The 23,590-nt window shown below is 34.6% G+C and overlaps 1 protein-coding gene across 1 annotated transcript in view; it reads right to left on the minus strand.

Annotated features, from left to right (window-relative positions):
* The window catches only part of fryl (furry homolog, like), a 355,547-nt gene that overhangs the window by 142,055 nt on the left and 189,902 nt on the right, over positions 1-23,590 (minus strand). Inside the window, 13 exon segments of the mRNA XM_039751183.1 lie at positions 17-185; positions 329-428; positions 4,406-4,560; positions 5,392-5,502; positions 6,863-7,023; positions 7,896-8,068; positions 8,632-8,723; positions 15,188-15,245; positions 16,063-16,187; positions 16,358-16,553; positions 17,962-18,230; positions 18,346-18,432; positions 21,992-22,177. Coding sequence (XP_039607117.1) covers positions 17-185; positions 329-428; positions 4,406-4,560; positions 5,392-5,502; positions 6,863-7,023; positions 7,896-8,068; positions 8,632-8,723; positions 15,188-15,245; positions 16,063-16,187; positions 16,358-16,553; positions 17,962-18,230; positions 18,346-18,432; positions 21,992-22,177 — 1,882 coding nt within the window.

The following is a 23,590-nucleotide window of genomic DNA, read 5'->3' on the forward strand; positions in this document are numbered from 1 at the left end:
CCAAGCAATACATTACCAGAAAAGATGGGCAATGTGAGCTCAGGGTAAGTCCTGGCTAGCTCTTCAGATAGCTGATAGTAAGACACTGAATAAAGGTGTGGCAAAGGTGATGGATGACTTAATATCCCATCGGACCGCTGAATTTCAAGTTTGTGGGCATATCGAAATAATTTTGGTTCCAAAATCTATAGAAATTAGATGATGAAAATAATTTAAAGTTAGAGCATACAGTTGCATATTTTTATCAGCTTTTTTCATGAACATTATATTGCTGATTGAACTTTGAAAATACTAACTGAATAAATACATCCTAAATAACTTTACAGACCTGAAGAAGCTGCATGGAAACTTCATAAATGTCTCTGGATGAATCAGCTGCTTTGAAAAGAATTAGATTGAGCAGAACCACTGTATCAAATTGGTAATCCCTGTGAAAAATAAGCACATGTCATGATGACTGAAAATATTTTAAATTATGTACATTTTATTAATCTTCTTGATCAATCTTAAAACTGGTTTGTAAAAAAAAATATACTCTTAACTCCCTTGAGCCAGATCAGAGAGTGAAATGATACTCAGGTCTCAGTGGGCTATCTGAAGGGATGCAGCCAGCTGTAGAAGTTGAGTACAAATTTGGCCTGGCTGGATCGAAATCACTTCTCTTCTCTTTTGCTAAGGTCCACTTGTCTGGATACATGACCACTGTCAAGTCACAGAAAGGATCCTACCAGATGAACAGTGTGAGGCACAGCCAGCAGTGTGACTATGCAGACAGGGGGACAAGGCAGATGAGAGTGTATAGGAAGAACTGTTTACCAAAGGAGAGCTGTAGACGAGTAGGCACTGAAGGAAAGAGCAGCCTCAAAAGTGATATAACCAATGGTTCTTTAAAAGGGCTACCAACCATCAATGCTGTCAAAGCCTATTCTATATTTTACTAGCCCTTGGGTCCTTACAATATTGACATATCCCAATAATGTTACAATACTGTAAAGTCTAATACATATTTTCTAGGCTGAATACATTTTTGTGGTTTTCCAATGTGTCATTGATTACACTGAATTTGTTTATCTGAACCTGCGGTGGTCTGGCACCCTGCTCGGGGTTTGTTTCCTGCCTTGCACCCTGTGTTGGCTGGGATTGGCTCCAGCAGACCCCCCGTGACCCTGTGTTAGGATGTAGCAGGTTGGACGATGGATAGATGTTTATCTGAACTCATTTTATTATTTTTTGAAACTTTTTTTTTTTACAAATCTCCCACAGTTGCTGCCATTTTGTGCTTCTTTTGCCATGATACGATGATAATACATTTTTAAGAATACAGTCTCCAAAATCGTTCCTTGCAATGTCATCTATACAGCCATTTATAAGCTGGCTCTGTGTGACTACTGGGCATGCAATGCTAAAAATAATTAAATTGCCACTCTTTGTAACTTCTCCAGTTAATTTCTGGTTTATAGTGATGACTTGGTACTTTTTTCTTTTCATTTTTGAAATCAATTAGGATTTTGTGTATTTGGTATTTTGTTTAAAAACCTTTCTTGCCTTACGCTAGTGCTTAATCATACTTCTCCTAGACTCTTAACAGCCCTTGTGGCATGCTAATTTTCAAATCAGTAGTATAAATAAAAAATAAATAAATAAATAAATAAAATAAAAAATAAAACTCAGTATTAAAAAGTTGAGCAGAATGTTAGCAAAATAGGCAGTTAAAAAGTAGATTCATTTTCGCAGTATCTAGTTAACAGAAATTACTTTAAATTGTCACAGCCTGTTTCATTTAAGTTACAAAACATAACTGATTCTCAAGATGTATATTTTTTTTGAAAAAAAATGTCCTACATATACAAATATTGAAAATGTACGCTGACTGATCTACGTATAATAAAATTGTGGGAAGTGGGGCGAGTTTATAAGGTTAAGAACATATATTTAAAATTTTCAGTAGATGCTCCTTGTGTGTTTAAAACTCACGACTAAACTCCTTGTGATTAATAAAATCCATTTAATACCAAAGTAAATCCAACACAAACTTTTCTTGTATGGTGTTTATACAGATAAGATATGTCACATTTCTGCCATCTTCAGTGTATAAAATGGAACTGACAGTTCAATGATTTCCTTATACCTCAGAAATTCAGTACCACTAGGCTATACTATGTTTTTCTTTTTTCTGAACTTATTTAACTATTTATGTATTTATTTATTAATGAGTTTCTGTAAAAGAACTTCATTTGCTCCTAGGAGAAAATGTGGTGTATCTATCTATATATACTATTCAAGTGTAATGAACAGCTGGGAAATATCTTATATTAAATAGGTAACTGAAGGTACTGCTCATCAACATTAACAGAGACAAGTCTGATTATGTTGTAAGTAAAATAATCAAAGCATACCTATTCTTCATTTATACTGAACCCAACATTTTTTCCATTTTTAGAATGCATCCTGGAATTTATTTTGTGGAATATAGCATACTTCTAGTGCTAATTTTTTTAAAGTTTGAAATCTGAAAGCAGAGTCTGTACACCCATGTTTCATCAACTGTTATGACATGATTCAAAAGGTTTCATCAGCATTTGGTCAATCTAACACATACTAAATGAAAGTGATATGATTCACTTTTTGCTCATATGCCAAGAGACGTGGCATAAACATGATGCATTTGCAGTTTATCAGTCAAAATTGTGTGACAAGAGCTTTTACTGATGTCTACTACTTCAGCAACTTCACAGACACTGATTTTCACACATCAAAGCACAGACTCTCTTAACATGATCACTGTCTAATTTGAAATGTGGGTATTATCTGTAACATGTGTGCAGCTTAAACAATCCTCTACAAAAGCTTGCTACTTCTGAAAAGTCTTGGAAAATGTTTATGCCAATTTTACAAAATCATGTTGCTCTACAAAATTTTTCTAATTTTAAAAATGGTTTATTTTGACTTTGGAAATGTGTTGTTACAGCATAAGAGTTCACATTAAAATATTAAATGGATAAATATGTATACAAATCTTCTGTCATTCAGACATTTATGATGACTTTCGAGGGAACTGAATACTTTTGCATGCCACCGTATATCCTTAATACTGAGTATCCATCCTGAAGTGCCTTTTACTTAATATGTAGGAATGTACAAATGGGTGTATAGTGGAGGCATCCAAACAGAGAGCAGGGACTCCAAAAACAAAGTTATTGAGGCCTTCTTTTCTATTGATAAAAGCAAGCATCAAAATAAATTCATAGTAAGTGGGCTTCAAAAAGGTGACATGATGAAGGGCTGCTAGAGATTGCCAAAAGTCACAGTGACCTGATAAGACTATAAATTTTGAAGGGTTCCTTCTAATCCTCGACATGAACCTTTGAGATTAGTGGAAGTGATGCTCAAATGAGATTTAAATGATCATCATCTGGCAGAGACAGATGAATTTAGTGTCTGCATGACAAAGATAACAACTCTCTGGCATATAGGAAAGGTTGCCATGTACAGAAGGTAAGGTATGAGGGAAAAATCTAGGGCAAAAGAGAAAGGCACTATAAGGGAAAGGTCGAATAGCTATTCCTTTTATTAACCATGATTTTAGTCTAGAAAGGGCTGTAAACTGTTTGGTGTTTTCTATTTTGCATGTTTTTGTTCAAGGGGCAGCATAACAAAAGAAAAATAGGCCTTCAGACCATTTTCCTCCAAAAAACACTCCCAGGTCAGAAATAGGCCAGTCCTTGATGCTATATTTTAATACTTTTATTTTTAACTTTGTAAAGTGCAAAGTGAAGCTGCACGTCTTTAATATATAATAAAAACATATCTATATATAAATATGCATTATATATTACACACTCAAATACATCCATACACAGTTGAAAAACTGTCCAGTCAATTAAGTATCACAGAACTAAAGATTTTTGCCAGTTTAATTCACAAATTCAATTTTATATCATGGGCGGCACGGTGGCGCAGTGGTAGCGCTGCTGCCTCGCAGTTAGGAGACCCGGGTTCGCTTCCCGGGTCCTCCCTGCGTGGAGTTTGCATGTTCTCCCTGTGTCTGCGTGGGTTTCCTCCCACAATCCAAAGACATGCAGGTTAGGTGGATTGGCGATTCTAAATTGGCCCTAGTGTGTGCTTGGTGTGTGGGTGTGTTTGTGTGTGTCCTGCGGTGGGTTGGCACCCTGCCCAGGATTGGTTCCTGCCTTGTGCCCTGTGTTGGCTGGGATTGGCTCCAGCAGACCCCCGTGACCCTATTCGGATTCAGCGGGTTAGAAAATGGATGGATGGATGGATGGAATTTTATATCATATAAATTATTATGCTCTATTACAAAACATTTTTAAATTAATGTTAATAATATTATTTTAAAAAAGAGTCCTGTGGTGTTCAACCATAGACAACTCATGAAAATACTTACCTGTTATGGAATACATTAGCAATAGCCTTAAAGCAGCCAGATGCAACGCGTCTTGAGCCGGTGTAACAGCGATCCACTGCCCAATACATAAGATTGCTTTGATCTGGATTTAGTTCCAGAAGCAGCATGACTGCTTCACAGCCCAAGTGATGAACCTATATTTAAATAAATAAATAAATGCAGTTTATCTATTATACTGTTTTCTGAATTAAATTAATTCAGTTTTAGAGTCACAAAAAGCTACAAGCTACTTTCACAACAGATAATAAAACATTCTATATACTTTTAAAGTTTTCAACTGCTGTTCAATCATTCTTTATCTAAACTTCCTTTTTACTGGTTAGGGTCATGATAGGGAACCACAGGACCTTACCTGGAAAGAATGCTAGGCAAGTGTACTCTTTTATTCATATTCTAACAAGATGTCTCATCAAGAGACAGAAGGCACTGCAGCCAGGAATCAAACTGGAGTCTATAGGGTGGTCCAGATCTAATTATGCAATTTTCATTACGCTATAACTTACTAAGTTTATTACATAGAAAATCACCCAAAAATCCCGGACCATCGAGAAGTGTTGCGAACTGACGACATGAAGAATCATCTTCGTACCGAACTGGAATTGTCCCCGCATAAATCAAAGTCATCCAGACGATCTGGATCTGCATAATTAGATCTGGACCACCCTGTACATGCAGCTCATAATCTGTAAATGCTAAATTTAGCAATAACGAAATCACATTTTCGACAAAACAAACTGTTACAAGACACACTTGTGCTTGGCAAAACTGACAAATAAATCAACATGTAGTTGTTGCAATGCAAGAAAATAAAAAGTGTCAATTTATTAAACATTTTACATTGCATAACTGCAAGATGTAAGCTTCAAAAGAGAAAAATGGCAAACATCTATTATTTTTTCTTTAACTGAATGTACTAAAAAAAATTAAAATAATAATAATAAAAAATACTGATACAAGAATAATACCTTTTTGTCCTGAGAATCCAATATATTATCAAGCCACTTGTATAGGTAACCATCAGAAGAAAGGCCAACATTGTCTGCCACGGGTCCACAACACAATACAGCAGACATAGCCTTGGAAATAAAAGCATATATGGGGAGTTAAGGGGGGAAAGAATTTAAACAAACAAACAAATAAATAAATAATTAAAATTTTGATCCTGATCATTCACCACTGACAAAATACACAAGGAAAAAATGATCAAAATGTTCACAACACAATAGGATATTTTAACGTAAGCAGATGTCGAACAGGACACAAGTCCAACAAAGAATCAACTGATATACACACACACACACACCCCACCCCCAAGAAAATATACACGGCTAAATCGGAATCCTAAATAACAAAGACAACCATATCTTTGTAGATGTGCAAGGAAAACCACACAAAACCTGAAAGGACAAGCAAACTCCATACTGACAATGAATAGGGAGAGGATCTGAATCCAAGACATTAGATGTGTAGGGCAACAGCATTAACCAGTGCTCTAGTTTTCTACCAATATTAAGAAAGTATGCTTTTAATTTGTAATTTAGTATGAAGGAGTATAAAATGATCACTGTTTTAAGGAGGTTAGAAAAAGTTGCTTTCAGAAAAAATTACTTCCATGTCTTTAAATAAAATGAAGTGTAAAAGTGGATGTGTGCCAACTAAAGAACAAATATATTACATAAACAAAACTGCAACTGCTTAACTATAAAACTGGCAACTGTTTTCTAAAATATCATCCTAATTGTAATTAAACAAAGTAACACAATATAAAGTGTCTACAAAAAAGAATTAATTGCCCGCATAGACTTTAGTCACATTTTACAGTGTTTCCATCTACAATTTTAATGTACTAATATTAAAGTGAAAACAAAACTATATGAACATTTTTAAGTCAAAAGTTTAAATAATCTATAAACTGACTATTATATTAATTCACCCTTTTGGTGGGAAGAATACTTCTTATGGAATCAATCATTTTCTGTTTTTCAAATACAGTTGATTTTGAAGAACTTAAACATTTTAAAATTAATAAATATGATCACAAATGGAAACATGAAGATTTCACACTGAAACAAAATAAATATGAAAACGTTCATGTGTGTCAATACTTTTTAAACACACTGCATATTACTGCACTTGGAATGCTTGAAAAGTACATTAAAAAGACTAAACATGTAGGCTTTGATTCTTTTAAAGTCAGGCATTGACCTGTGGCAAAAGCAGAAAGAAAAACTGATTATTATTTTTACACTTTGAACAAACAGCATGACAGCTGAATCAAAAATTGGTAGTATCTTTATTAAAATATTAAAAACCAATGATGTTGTAAGAATGACAGGTATAAATGATGATGAAAGAATAGTTTCAAAATGTTAAGAAATAATTATTTAAAACAATATTACTATCAGCCTGCAAAATATGAAACATGAAAGATTGTACCTTTAATGCACAATACTGATGTCTGTTGATTTGCATATTTCTATCACTGTATCGGTCTAAAGGAGTGAACATGATACTAAACGGACCAGCCCAGTGACTGAACAACATAAAAAGACTATGCCGCAGGCTCTGCTGGGGGAAGATGGTCCTTCTTTGATGAACTATAAGAAAGCAGAGTCAGAAATGCATCATGATAAGAAAAAATATATAATATAAACAACACTCAGCATAGTACAAACATTAAGTTTGGTTTGTTAGTATGAGGGAACATAATATTTTATTTCTACCAGGATATGATATTTCATCAGCATAAACACAGAAGAATAACTTGATCATGACAAACGTACCTGAATTAGCTACATATTTCAAAAATTGATATCAAACAAACTGTATAAGACACATTCCGCACATCACTGGATAGGGGAGAGTTCAAAGTTTGGTCCTATGGTCCTTGAGGTTGCATGCACTCAACATGAGCACCACATGTAGCGTTGTAGACCATTTATTGCCACACACAAGTCAACTGGTCCCTAGTTACTGAATTCACAGCTTCCTCAATTCTATGTTTCAAATCTTGAAGATTAGTGGGCATAGGTGGAACAAACACTCTTTCTTTAATGTACCCCCATACATAAAAATCACAGGGGGTAAGGTCTACAGACCTGGGAGGCCATAGACAATGAGCAAGATCTTGTTGTCCACCTCTTCCAATCCACTGTCCTGGAATGGTGCGGTTCAGGTAACCCCGGACCTCCAATTGGAAATGAGGCAGGGCACCTTCTTGGATGAAAATTAAGTTGGTGGCATTCACTGGTACTTTTAGGCAGGCTTTTAAACTTTCCTGCTCTGTGTGTATATTACATACATACATACATACATACATACATACATACATACATACATACATACATACATACATACAATGTAATGATATGCTGGTCTTTGAATAACATTATGATACTCATGACTCCAAGGACTGCCTTCTATAGAATACTATTAATGCAGCTTCATGTAGGTGGAATCTTTAAATTACCTGGAACATTCTGAATAATGTTTGCCACCAAGGCACTGAAATGACATCGGATATCCTTTAAGGTATCGGAGTCTTTATCATTCTCGGCTTCCAATAGCTGCCGTGTGAGATCTACATACTCCAACAAAGTGTTGTTAAGAGAATGTGTTTCATTGTCAAGGCCACTGCTTGCACTGTAAAACAAGAGCATTATAGATAACATTATGTCTAAATATGCTGAAGTTAGAATAAAGAAAATGCCACATGTTAAAATAGAACACAATACAATTAAGAAAAATATTTCTACATATTTTGTTATTTTTTTTTTTTGGTCAGTGAAGAAGCAACCAAATAACCTGGTACATCTATATGAATTAGTTATTTCAATGTTTTGTATTTGCAAGCAGTCAGTGGGTTGCTTGCTATCATCTTTAATGGCAAACTATAAAATTATAAAAAAACTAAACTGAAGATCTTTAAATTCTTTGCATGAGGTGTATAGAACATTTACAAATAATAAGCTACGCCTTTCCTTTTTCACTCAAATAGGAAACCTCCATAAATGAAAAAAGTAGAGAAGCATCCAGGTGCATAACACTGGGGGCTTTATTTGAAGGGGAGGTATCTCTTACAACACTGGTACTAACCGAATCATGACAAAAATCATACTGATATATGAGGGCCAGAGAGTACAATGGCTAGAAAGTTATCAGTCTAACCACAGATAAAACTGTACTAATGCTTGGCAAGAACTTACGTTTGACTGATGACTCCAGCATCTGCCAACAATTCAAATATTCTTACAAGTTGGACTCGCAGAATATCTCGACGCCTGCGTCGCTTCATATTCTGTAGTATAAGAGGAAAATGTGGTATTAATATTTTTTCAATGCTGATTAGTGTCTTACTTTTTCACAAAATTGTCAAACATTATGAATATTGTTAGAAATGTAAGTTCTGAAAAAGGTTTCAGGTACAGTAGAGGTTCTTTAAACAAAAGTAATTATTTTGCAATGAAAATCACTTTGGTTTAATGACAGCACAAGCACTCAATTAAAATGTCAAAAACTAGAGGGCCGAAAGAGACCCACCAAGTTAGTGTCTTCAGTCTTCACAGCAACACAAACTAGTAGTGTAAAAATTATTAAGTAATACAGTATTTTTCAGATCACTGATATCCAGAGGACAAGAATCAGGATTTGTTTATTTATGTTATACACAAACATGGGAATCTAATATTGGTAGCACTGCTTTTGGAATTAAGACTGGAAAAAAAAATTATGCATTCTAGTATTATGTGTTTGGTTTAATTTTAGTTTATGCAGTATTACATCAAAGGAAGACCTAAATGAAGTATACATAAATTAAAATCCAGCATTCTGGCAAAATGTAAATTACTAATACATTTTCAAATGCAGCTGACAACATCATTTGAAAGCTAACATATGCAGAGATGAGAAATCAAAATTTGATGTAATCAAAGAGAAAACAAGGAAGCATAAAACCTAAAGTGAAACCATTACATACATTCACTAGATACTCTAGATGCTTTGTTTTTTGAAATGCTATTGTCTGCATTTCAAGTCTATTCGAACATAAAATTAGAAGCAAAATGTGGGGTTAATCTAAACCATTAACATGATTGCAAATTTCCCCCTTACTTTGTTAAAAAATGAAGCCTCACTTCCCCTTTAAAATCACATGAGTTAGATGAAGGTTTATTTATCCAAAATGCCAAATTTTGCTTTTAGCAGACACTCTTTAAAAAAAATACATAAACAGACAAATAAATATATACAGTACATACATACACACACACACACACACACACACACTATGGCATGAATACACACTAGAATGACAAAAACGAAGACATTTTTAGATAGATAAATACTTTATTAATCCCAAGGGGAAATTCACAATTTAATCTAGAAGCACTGCTTGAGGCCAGAATTTATTGACAGGCTTAGTATAACTACCTAAGCACTGGTACAGGAGAACAAGCATGTCTTTCTTGCAGCTTTATGACCCTGTGATTAGCCAGTGGATGATCTATACAAACAATTCTCTCTCTTGGTGAGGATGAGAGAGAAAAAGGCACTAGGCTGAGTGACAACAAAATAAAACCTCAAGCTCAAGTCAATGAATCAATAAATCACTATATTATTTGGATATACTGATATTTGTCCCCAGATACTGAAAATAAAAACTCTGATTGCTACTTTGATTGTAAAAATGTATTTTATCTTAATCATGCTGTTTTACTAAAAAAAAAAAATTAAAATAACCCAACAAAACAGGGCAAGGCTTAAAGTTAGTTAAATAGTGAGACAGGGTAATGCGCAGCTTGTAGTATTGTGCACTGCATAATAGCATTATACTTCAGTATAATTATTTAAACAGTTAATAGAGGATAACCATTGAAATGTGTGCCTCCAAACATTGTATTTCTCCAACAGTTATATGAATTAAATTATTGGTATTGGCCTTAAAAGATCTAACTTTGAAAATAACAGAAACCTGAAAACTTTGTGTGATGGCATTTTTTTTAATAACAAAGTTAAACATTCTAACCTTAAGAACTAGACAAATGTTTATGTTTGGATAAACATTTTACCTTGCCAATGGTGGACATGAATATTTTATTAACTGATTAATTTAATTTCAAAACCACATATTGCATAACAAAAAACTTATGACTCCTGCTATAAGACCTGCAGTACTTATATTAACCAACCTAAAAAATTGTGAGCGATTTTAGAACTGACATGAAGCTTTGAGTAAGCCATAGTTTAGTATGAGTATGTGTATTTCTGGTGAGTGGTGCATAAAGCCTTTGCTTGGGCTGCATGCATTTTCTCCAAGGATTGTTTTTTTTTTAATCAAATACAGTTCATTACATATATGTACAGCAGTTTAAAAGATGTACTTTATTTTCCTTTGTTAAATAGGCTACTACTGGATTACTTATTACATACTTGTCTAAGTGTACTAGGCCCACCCGCCTTTTAAGGCGACCGACTTTTAAAGTTGACCACTTCTTAAGGCAATTCAATATGTAGATCAATTTGATATTTTATACAAACCTTTTATGCTAACCTTTTTGTCTTTTAGTTGTACAGCACTTTGGTCAATGAAAGTTGTTTAAAGGTGCTTGATAAATAAATAAATAAACAAACTCATTAATTTGGTTATATTGCATTTGAGTGGTATTACTTTAATACTCGTAGTTTCTGTTATTTTTGTGATGAAATTAAAACTTTTTTTCTATATTGAGGTCGCCCTTTTGAACCCCCCTGATATTTACTACGCGGTGAGGCTTTTGTACTCCCCAACATTAATTATTTCCAGAGACATAATTTTGTCTATTTTTCAAGCGCATCGTGCACAAAAGCAAGGGAACGATGGGAGCACCAGAACTCTGCTCACATCATGTCGCATCGTACCGCAAGCTGCAAGTAGTAAGTCTCTGATAAGCGGAATACTGCTACGCTTTCCACTCACGGGACGGAAGGACAATCCAGACCGCTTTTATATAGTAAGAAAGAAGAAGAAGATATCGCACAGTCTGGAGTAGAAAATCATCTTTTACCTGGAAAAACGAAACTACAAATCCCATCGTGCATTGCAAAATGAAATGGGGCGTGTGTGAAACTCTGCGCCTGCGTAGCACTCACGGGATGGAAGGACACCTGACCACTTTTATATAGAATGATAATCAATTAGTGTAGCATGTTAAGACATGTGGAAAATGGATCTAGCCTGAAAAGATGCTCAGGACAACAGAGAATACAGGAAAGAGTTTGGAGAGCAAGTGGCCAACCTGGGTAAATCTGAAACATGGCCAATAAATTACAGCAGTGATGATAATATTAACATATCATCCACCTATATAAAAAGATTAAAAATATAATTTTTAGGTCAACTCTCCCAATCCCAAATCAGGATTATATGGTTTTTGCAATTAAAACATGCATTTATGTGTAAACTGGCAAACATTTAAACATTTTTGCACTCACATATCAACATTTGTGAATTCTGCAGACTAAAGCATTTTGACGAAACAATAGTTTTGAAAGCTTATAATTAAAGTATAACTTCAATTTTGACAATAGTAACACTAATTATGGTTTAGTGATATTGGTTAACTACTTTCTTCTTTCTTTTTGTAAAAGGGTATTAGCTTGTTTGCTTGTAAAAAAAAAAAAATCAGAAAAGTAATACTGAAAAAAAGTCGTTCATAGAATATAACTGTGACATCCAAACTTAACAACAGTGTCTTTTTAACCACTAACTTAACCATTAAACAAATGCCAATGGCCTGCCTCAACTTTTTAAGGAATTTAGCAAGAATGTATATATACAAAAGAAATACTGTGATTTTAAAATACTATTTTTAAAGCAGCTGCTGAATAATGAGCTTGAAGATACAACTGTAACTGATCTATCAGTTAGCGTTCACATTAATACCCATAAAATGTCTAGGCTAGCTTTGAACGTCTCCTAGAACACCTTGTTTAATGCCTGCCTTCATCTACAGTGCATCCGGAAAGTATTCACAGCGCATCACTTTTTCCACATTTTGTTATGTTACAGCCTTATTCCAAAATAGATTAAATTCATTTTTTTCCTCAGAATTCTACACACAACACCCTATAATGACAACGTGAAGTTTACGTGAGGTTTTTGCAAATTTATTAAAAATAAAAAAAATTGAGAAAGCACATGTACATAAGTATTCACAGCCTTTGCCATGAAGCTCAAAATTGAGCTCAGGTGCATCCTGTTTCTCCTGATCATCCTTGAGATGTTTCTGCAGCTTAATTGGAGTCCACCTGTGGTAAATTCAGTTGATTGGACATGATTTGGAAAGGCACACACCTGTATATATAAGGTCCCACAGTTCATGTCAGAGCACAAGCCAAGCATGAAGTCAAAGGAATTTTCTGTAGACCTCCGAGACAGGATTGTCTTGAGGCACAAATCTGGGGAAGGTTACAGAAAAATTTCTGCTGCTTTGAAGGTCCCAATGAGCACAGCGGCCTCCATCATCAGTAATTGGAAGAAGTTCGAAATCACCAGGACTCTTCCTGCTGGACGGCCACCTAAACTGAGCGATCGGGGGAGAAGGGCTTAGTCAGGGAGGTGACCAATAACCCAATGGTCACTCTGTCAGAGCTCCAGAGATCCTCTGTGGAAAGAGAAGAACCTTCCAGAAGGACAACCATCTCTGCAGTAATCCACCAATCAGGCCTGTATGGTAGAGTGGCCAGACGGAAGCCACTCCTTAGTAAAAGGCACACGGCAGCCCGCCTAGAGTTTGGCAAAAGGCACCTGAAGGACTCTCAGAACATGAGAAACAAAATTCTCTGGTCTGATGAGACAAAGATTGAACTCTTTGGTGTGAATGCCAGGCATCATGTTTGGAGGAAACCAGGCACCGCTCATCACTAGGCCAATACCATCCCTACAGTGAAGCATGGTGGTGGCAGCATCACGCTGTGGGGATGTTTTTCAGCTGCAGGAACTGAGAGACTAGTCAGGATAAAGGGAAAGATGAATGCAGCAATGTACAGAGACATCCTGGATGAAAACTTGCTCCAGAGCACTCTTGACCTCAGACTGGGGCAACGGTTCATCTTTCAGCAGGACAATGACCCTAAGCACACAGCCAAAATATCAAAGGAGTGGCTTCAGGACAACTCTGTGAATGTCCTTGAGTGGCCCAGACTTGAATTCGATTGAACATCTCTGGGGAGATCATAAAATGGCTGGGCACCGACGCTTCCCATCCAACCTGATGGAGCTTGAGAGGTGCTGCAAAGAGGAATGGGTGAAACTGGCCAAGGATAGGTGTGCCAAGCTTGTGGCATCATATTCAAAAAGTCTTGAGGCTGTAATTGCTGCCAAAGGTGCATCGACAAAGTATTGAGCAAAGGCTGTGAATACTTAAGTACATGTGATTTCTCAGTGTTTTTATTTTTTAAAAATTTGCAAAAACTTTTTTCACATTGTCATTATGGAGTTTGTGTGTAGAATTCTGAGGAAAAAAGTGAATTTCATCAATTTTGGATAAAGGCTGTAACAAAGAAATGTGGAAAAAATGTGCTGTGAATACTTTCCGGATGCACTGTATATGTGGGACAAACATCAAAAACTCTTGCCATGCGTATACAGGAATATTGCAATGTAGTCAGAAGGACCCACAGCCTCTGATTTACACACAAACAAGTTCGACCGGACACACATTTAAATGAGACTCGGTGCAAGTAAAAGTCAAGACTAATACTAAAAGTGCAAGAAAACTGGCTAAAACGCGTCTATCCAATGAAAATGCCATTAACAGACATTTGGGCATGAACCCAGCATATGCAGGTTTGAAAAGAAGAACATGCCACTAATAAATAAGACTTTATGACCAACACATCCAATCCGCACCTCATCAATCCCTCCCTACCCACCTATCCTCTACTTCTTATTTGCTATACTGCATATTGCTTTGTGTTCCTGTAACTCTAATTATTTTCTTCTGATAATGTTTCCTGGTAGGAATCAAAAGCTTAGGAATAAAACACTATTTTAAGATATGCGATTTATTTGCTCCCTTTGTGAATTTCCAGCTACAAATACCAATATTATACAAAAGTAAGGTGTTCTCCAAGTTGGGCCTAACATTTACTTCAGACCTGTATACATAATTTTGTGCACTCCATCTTAAGCCAGGTTAACATCACTGAGAGGTATATAGCCGATTTTGTAAATGAAAACGAATATACAGCATAAACAGAGTCATGTGCCAAAAGATATGACAATAGTGTGCTGTCTTATTCACTTCTATCTCAATCAAAAGAGTGTAAAAAATACATGTTCAAAATTACTAAAACATTTAATTGCATATGAAGGCATATTTTTTATTCTAAAGAATAATAGAAGGAAAAAAAGCAACTATTATAGGAAAGATATGAATTAATAAAAGGAACTGACAACCACATTTATCAATTGAAAGAAAAACAAGTTTAAGCATTATTGGTCACAGATTTATTTGTAGCTTAAAATGTATTCACTGAATTCAAAGGCTAAATATTATACAGTATATTACATAAAGAAGGGTTCATTCATTTAAAATTGAATATATCAATTGTTAAGAACTTTTACTGTGCAAGGTTGTGAAGAGCTAGAGCCTATCTTTGCATTGTAAATCACCAATCACTTCTAGACTGGGGGTGCCAGATAATTAAGCAAATAAAATGTAACTTAATTCCCTTTAATTTTAAAACATCTAATTACGAAATACAATTAACAGAAGCACATACTTCTGGTCTCCTTTCAAGTGCTTCTTTAATTATTGGGTTCAATTCTTCTAGAAGTTCTCTATAAGAAAAACAAGCACATAAAAAAAACATCTTTAAAAAAGTGTGCAACACATTTAAAAGTGTAATTAATTCACAACTGATATTTTTAGGCAGGCAGAAATGACTAAGTGAAATAGCATCATGTCAATATCCACATATGCAAGCTCACTGCTTATTTTGCAAATATTAAGTCTAGAAATGTCTTTAGCCATAATTACAATTCTACATTTGCAAAATTAAGCAAGTAAACCTGCATATATTTTCCTGATAGAAATCTAATTTAATATTCCATAGTATTAGATTGCTCTGAGGGACCTGGCACACACAGTCCCTTAGAGTTTTATTATATAGTATAGCAGATTTCAAAATATTTAATGTTATTTGTATTGTTGCCATAACATATCTCTTAACCATTACAAAATATTGAAAATGAATGGTTGCTCCTCTCATTCTTCCATGTTTTACTTTTTTAAACCTTGGAACATTATAAAAATAAAAAAATTAATAAAGACAATAAAAGTATGGGTTTCACAAGGATTTAGAGTACAATCATTGGCCAAATGAACAATTTATAGGACCTGATGATGCATGAATGAGGACTTAAATGCTTAAGAGTGTGGTGTTGTTGTGTTGTCTTATTATTAATAATTTAAAAATTACACACATTTTAAACTTTACAAGTTGAATAGGTAAACAATGAAAATATAATATTTTACATTATTACACATTTCTGCTTACATTTAATTATAGGTATAAGAAAATTAAGGCAAAATACTCTAACACAGAATCTATTCTCTGTACAACACACTAATTTAGACTTATTTCAAAATTCTTACCTAAATGCTACAGGGTTGGTCCTGCCAAGCCCCAAGACAAGAGATTCAGTGATATCCATGCTCTCAGAACGCATCATTGGTACTACATGTTTAAACAATGAAGACGGGGACGGTATACCAATAACCTAAAGCAAATATAATAAATTACAAAACAAACATATAAATTAATAACAATGTATTATCATCATTATTATTGAGAAGAATGACTGATTATATCTCACAAAACTATACTAACTAAAGGTCAAGTAGTACATGCAATGTTGCTTCTATTACTGAACAAGGCAAGCTAATTTACCTTAGAGTCTATACTGTATCCGCTATCAGGTGTAGACGCCAGCGTCTCTGGAGGGGAGCAACGCACTGACCCTGATGAGGTGGAGGAAGGGGCAGAAGTTGCTGCGCTGCAGCACAAAATTAAATAATTCCTCCACAGTCCTATGTAAGAGTCGCTGCTGCTGGTTGTGTTCACTTTCTTGGCATTTATTGGACTACTGCAAAATACACAGCAAAACTCATAAATGCTATAAACATTTTATTTCATATATTTTCTTATGTTGCACACAATATTACTGACTGGGCCTCACAAGTTTATTACAGCACACAGCATAACCATAGCTTCCCTTGATTTGTACTTGACATAGGATTATTGGGTTACAGACAATGCTATTACTCTTCTTAATTGCTTCCGTACACTGATTTGGGACTGTTGTGAATCCAGTAAGATTGTTTATTCTTTTTTCATAATGTATACATTCAGACCTCTTGTTAAATGCATTAACAGATGTAAAAATTCACATTTACAGTATTTACATTAAACATGACCTACAAATCTGAATTTTGTTCAAGTATATCTATAATGACATATTACTGTCCCACTGTTTTACCAATTTAAGTTTTACATACAAATGAAACTAGTCTTTAGTTACATTTTAATTAAGATCATCAATATACATTAAAGAGCAACATCCACATTACAACTTTCAGCATCAATTAATTTAGAAAGTGCTGTTCACACCCTATTTGTCTTCAATGAATAGGGTAAATTTTTACCCATCTGCATAATGAGCCTTATATTCCCACTTCTTGTGGCTATGACATATACCTCCTGTAAAGCGCTCTATCAGTACCTTTCCGAAAATTAAGATTAATATTACACGAATGTTTATAATGCATGCATACTTTATACATATTGCTTTATCTTGTATTTAATATTGCTTTTACTATTTTATTGCAATATACATAAAGCTAACTGCCCAACAGTTACTAGGATTATCATCCTTTAAATGAGATGGTTTGCAAGACTCCTGTCATCAGCAATTTCTCTCTGTTATCTCCAATTATTTAACATGTAATTTAAGCGTCTTGCAGCTAATGTTAAGGTTCCTGCTTTTTCATATATGAAGATTTAAAATATGAATTGTGCACATTTGATATTACCTTTTCTGTATTTCCTTACTATTGTATATGCGATTTATTGTTAATATATTTCGACCAATTTTTTTTTTTTTTTACATAGGTTTTAGGTTACTGTAGGTTTTATGCACTCATAAACCCTGTGCTTGTACACATCCTAAAGATGCCTTTTCTTCCACAATTTCTTTTTTAGCTCTTATTTGCTTAGTGACGAGATATTTTAAATTTGCTATTGTATCTAAACTTTAAAATAATCCTGCTTTGTACTGTGTGAAGCATAACTTTATTTCACTCTACTGCTCATCATTTCCAGGATTATACTTTGGTCTGATTTGTATCCTTAGGGTTTTGAAATATCTACTCAAAACTGTCTTTATTAAAATTAATAAAAATAATCTTGTAGTAAATTTACACAACATATAGGATTTCTCAAAATTTCGTGAAAATATTTACAAGCTTTAAAAATAACACTCTTAGAGCACCTACTTTATATCCACTTGTGGAGACAGCAGTTGTAGCCGAGTGTAGGCAAACATCCAGGCATAATTCAGTGCAGTAGGACAGTGCTTGGGCAGATTCTCCTGTCTTAAAAAACTGGAGAGGCTAACTACCCAGGGGTCCTGGCCCTGAGTTACATGTGCAAAAATCCAGATGTGGGAGGGACTGACTACATCAAATTGGTGGCTAATAGGAGACGAACTCCATTCAGCCAAAGTTTGCAAATCAATCCCACTGGGACAATACAGAAGATTAGTCTAGAGAGAGAAACATAAATTTAATAATGAACTTTACTTTTATGAATCACACAAAATTAGAAATAATACTTTAAAGTAAAAAAATCTTTAATTAGATTTTTCTAACTATAGTTACCTGATCTGCACCTGTAAGGTGAATGAAGCTCTCCAGGACAGAGGCACTGACTCTATCCATCACATCAATTGCTAATTCTTCATCACCCTAGGAGAAGGTGAAGAGAAAAGCAAAACAAACATTAAAATCTGCTTAGGTCTGTTGCTAAGGATATTGAAGGAGAAAATAATTTAATCAATGGGTCAAAGATAGTCAAACAATGATAAAGATATAGGTTTTATCTACCACTATCACCCATAATGTGTATTAATTTGAATGTAATTTTGAATTGTTCTATTTCCAATATACAGTTAGGTCCAGAAGTATTTGGACAGTGATACAATTTTCATAATTTTGTCTCTGTATACCACCACAATGGACATGAAACAAAGCAATCATGACAATGTTAATCTCATTTTATTGTACATTTCAGTTTCTCTGTTTCTGATGTCTTCAAGCTTGAAGAGTGCTCCTGTTTCATGTTATATTTATTCTGCTAACATTTTAAAATACTTCCTCTTAAATGATAAGTTCAGCATTATTCAAGCATAAATGATTTGTTCACAATCATGGTATATTAATTTGTCACATGGAACCGAGTTCTGAAGTCATGCTTTTTTAAAATACATTTTAAAAAATACCTAGCCTGCCCTTGCTCTTTATGATGGTCCAATGCAAAAACAAAAGCATTTAAACTTACTGAATATATTTATTTCCAAAGCCTAGAGTGTTATCAAGTATTGACCTATGTCTTAAAATTGCACACATTTCAAAACAGTATATTCATGTCATTTAAAGAAAGGAAAAAAAGCAAAAAGCAAAATTGTGAAAAGAAGCTATTTTAAAAGAAGAGCAGTTGTGGGCTTCACTTCTTCCTCGGCAGCACCCTTTAGGGGCAGGTTTCTAAACACTGTTATTGACATTTTATGTTACTGCTTTCATTGTTCTGTAGACAACTAACCAAAAATCACTAAAAAAAATGTCACAATTAGGATCTCTCGTAGCCTTTCACTACAAGTGGTACAAATAAGTTGCTCTAAAATTTCTAAAATTCACAACTCAGAACTACCTCATCCTGTTATGAGCTTGAGTAAATATCTGCCACAGGAAAACAGTGAAAGTTACAAATTACATTTACTATCTCAAAACTGTTGTCCTCAGCTCTTCTTTATCACACCCCTAACAAAAGTGATTCAGTTTGTGCTATTTTTTTAATTGTGGGTACACATTACACACCATACAAAGTGCATAATGGTCTGTGTTGATTGGCACTGTGAACATATCAATGTGTAGGTGGCATTGGCTCTTTCAAAAGTATATTTTTTTTTTTTATAAAAAATGCAAGGCATTTGAAAATGTTCAGTTCATATTTACAATGAAACTACTTTATAGCTACTTTGCCATTATGCACCAAGCTGCCACACGGAGTGAATCTTGCTCTGTGGGCTATGTAAAACAACAACACAACAACAGTAGGAGCTATTTAGAGAAAAAATATTCTACAATACCAGTGTGTGGCTTGGAGAGTAAAACTGTCGTATTTTGAAATTACACAGGTTATATTAAGTTTTAATTCTGTTTAAGTGAACCAAGATGAACTGAATTTACGGGACTCTTAAAACAATTTAACTACGGGGGCAATTAATATTGTAAGCATCCTTTCTTGTACATTCTTCTTGTACTGCACCAGTAATTTATACATTTAATGCATCTGTTTTAGTTGGTTTAGAACTACATCTGATTAAGTCAGTTTACAACTGAATGAGAGAAGCAATGGAACACATGCACAGATGCCACAGCATCAGAAGCAGTTTTAATTAGTCTGAAGCTTGGTAAAGGAAAGCAGTACATAGGTGCATAAAGAGATGAAACGCTGAAAGGCATTAAGCCAATCAAATGTGTGTCACATGTTCCGGAGCCCCCATGTGGGATTTTAACATAAACATGGCTCGTCCAAGGGATAAGAGAAGGTGATGAAAGCAGAACATCATAGAAGCAACATCAGAGATTTAAACACAATATCATCTGAGAATGTTCCCTTGGCATAACCCCAATTGCTAAATCAAAAAGCTGTCCAAGACAACACCAAAACAATGCTGCTTTTGTTTCTAAGACAATATCAAGACTTTTGCTATTTACTTTATTTTCAACTATATTTCTATTGGATTATTATACTTTAATAAATGCAAAGTTGCTTTTACATTTCTATACTTTGTCTTGTGTAAATATTAGGGCATCTAGATGAAAGGATTGCTGCTTTCTTGCCCACAGGGTTATCAAGGCTGAGAGATTACATCTTAATAGGAAGAACAAGTGTGGTAGAAGTAAGACCCCGTTGGTTGTTAAGCACTAAATAACCAAAAGACTTTTGAGCCTTTGTATGTTGTGAGGATACCCGTATGTTTGTTCATGCTGGTGGTAGTGAGTTCTTAAGTAGAGTACCAAGAGTGACAGGCATTTGACATCACTCGTACAAGTACTTATGCAAATAGAATTCTATGTGGAATAGTACACAGTGACTGGTAGCTGGAAATCAATCACTGTGTGGCTAGTATCTCTGGGTGTATGTTAATCTTGAGGTGTGGGAGTAGACCAACCTAGTAAATGGAATTGGTAAGTCTCACAAATCCCAGGAAAACAGTGTGCATCTGTTGTTAAACCGCTGTCTGCGTGTGATTCAGTATATGCGTTCGCACTGACTATAAAAAAAAAAAACTATGATCTGAGTATGCAAGGCATAAGAAAATAATATGACTTGAGTATGCATGGCCAAAGAAAATATGACTCAAATATACATGTGCTGTTGGTGCAGGCTAAGGTTCTGAATCACTGCAGATATATATTCAAATCAAATGATTTTAGGGTAGCTTTGCCATTATCAGACACTTAGCAAAAATATGCTAACAATATTATTTGATACAAGCTATGACAGATTATAACCACTGAATAAACAGAACTGCAGAGAAAAAAGTTGCCATTGCGAGCAGACAAGTGAACAGGATACGGATCCTTACTTCGAGAAAATAGCACCAAAAATCTATGATAAAATGTATTACATCTAGTTTACTTTTGTTGTCGTGAGCATGTCTTAAAAACACAGAAGACATGTTTTATTAAATCAAAAGCTTTGCTGTTTCAAAGTGTACACATTCAGTAAGTTTTAGGGCTTTTGTTTTTACTTTTAGAACATTATTTTATGCAGGAAATTCAACTTAAAAATACTTTACTTTAATTTAGAACCATTGCACTAAAAAATGTCCATCTTGGCTTTATTACTCATCCACAAAGCCATGTAGCCACAGATTTCTAAAATACATTTTTCATGCGGCTTAAAATTTCTAATATTAAAGAAACTAAGATTATCTGAAGCTAGACTTTTCACAGTTTCAAAAGTGTACCATGCAACAAAACTTTATTTAAGAATACAGATCTTTATGATTATGACTATCATTCTGTGAATATGATTCAGTTGAAATATGGTTTTTAGGATAACTACCTTGCCATGTACATAAATTACCTTATTGAATTTTGTACTGTTAATATACTCTGTGTTTTATATTAATTGCATTTGTAACTGTATACAGTGCTCTAAACCTATACTCTAAAATGAGAACTGAATGACAAAATTGAAATTAGGTTTACATTTATAAAAAAAACTGCTACAAACCTTTGAAATTCCCAGGGCTGTATACAGTGCTCTAATTTCACGGAGTACATTGACTGCTAACCTTCTGGTAGCTGGGCGGCAACTACAAAGCACCACTAGAGCAAAACCTTCTACTATATGAAATACACTGGAAGAAGGGGTCTTTTCAAGAGCCAGGGAGTGAGATCCACAATTTGGTGCACATGTCTATAGGAAAGAGAACAGTAGACCATTAAAATCCAAGCCAAAATAAAATGTATCACTAACAGAATATGTACAGTAAAAACACTCCCAAGAAATTACTAGTGATTTTAAAAATTATTAGTTAAAGGGGAAAAAAAAAATCACATCAAGAGAACCTGATAAGATACTAATAATAATTTCAAAGCAGTTTACAGTTCAAAGCAGTGGCTATAAAAAGCCTATAAACCCCTGTCAAAATGGCAGGTTTTTGTGACAAAAAAAATGAAACCAAGATAAATCATGCCAGAGCTTTTTCCATCTTTACTGTGAAATTGTAACCTTTGAAAAAAATGTGAAAATAAATCTGAAACTGTTTGGGGGTTATCAAAAACTTACAAAAACCTGCTTGCATAAGTGTGCACACCCTATTGACACTGGATATGGCTATGTTTGGTATCAATCAATCACATTAAATCTTATGTTAAATAGTAGCTATTAAAACCTGCCATCAATTAAAATTACTCTGATTGCATCCAAATGAACATCAATTGTTCCTGTAGGATTTATCCTGACACCTTCTTGGTTGTATCCCACTGCAAAGGAGTTGATCCACAACGAACTTTCAAAACATCTTATTATTGCAAGTTCCTGATCAGGAATGGGATACAAAAAAGAAATATCCAAGGCATGAGATACACCATTGACCACAGTGACAACATTCATCAAGAATTGGAGAAGATATGGCACAGCAGTGAAGCTAACAAGAATAAGACATTCTTTGAAAATTGTTGAACAGACAAGGAGAAAACTAGCCTGGGAGGCTGCCCAGATGACTACAGCAACATTAAAGAAGCTGTAGGATTTTCTGGCAAGTAAAGATATGTTTGGTGTAAAAATAGCACAGCACATCACCAAAAGAACACCATACCCACACTGAAACATGATGGTGGCAGCAACATGCTTTAGGGGCGTGTTTCTTTAGACAAAGTTAAAGGGACTGCGAACAGCTCCAAATACGAGTTGATTTTGCTAGGATGATAAAGATGAGGAGGAATTTCACCTTTCAGCACAACAATGATCCAGAGCATATATTCAAATCAACAAACTAATGGCTTCACCATCCAGAATGGACCAGCCAGAACCCAGACTTAAATCCAATTGAAAGGTCTGTTTGTTGACATAAAAATGCCTGTGTACAGGAGATGCCCTCATAATCTGATGGATCCAGAATATTTTTTAAAGTAAAAGTGGAAAAAAGTCACAATGTTAAAAACTGATATTCTTACCCAAAACGCTTTAAGTGCTGTAGTAAAATAAAAAGGTGCTTCAAGAAAATATTAGTTTAGGAGTGCGTACACTTATGCAACAAGGTTTTAATTTTTATTTTTTTCCTAAACAGATTCTGATTAGTATTTACATTCTTTGTATACGTTTCAA

This window comes from Polypterus senegalus, chromosome 4 (genome assembly GCF_016835505.1).
Source record: "Polypterus senegalus isolate Bchr_013 chromosome 4, ASM1683550v1, whole genome shotgun sequence".
NCBI lineage: Eukaryota > Metazoa > Chordata > Cladistia > Polypteriformes > Polypteridae > Polypterus > Polypterus senegalus.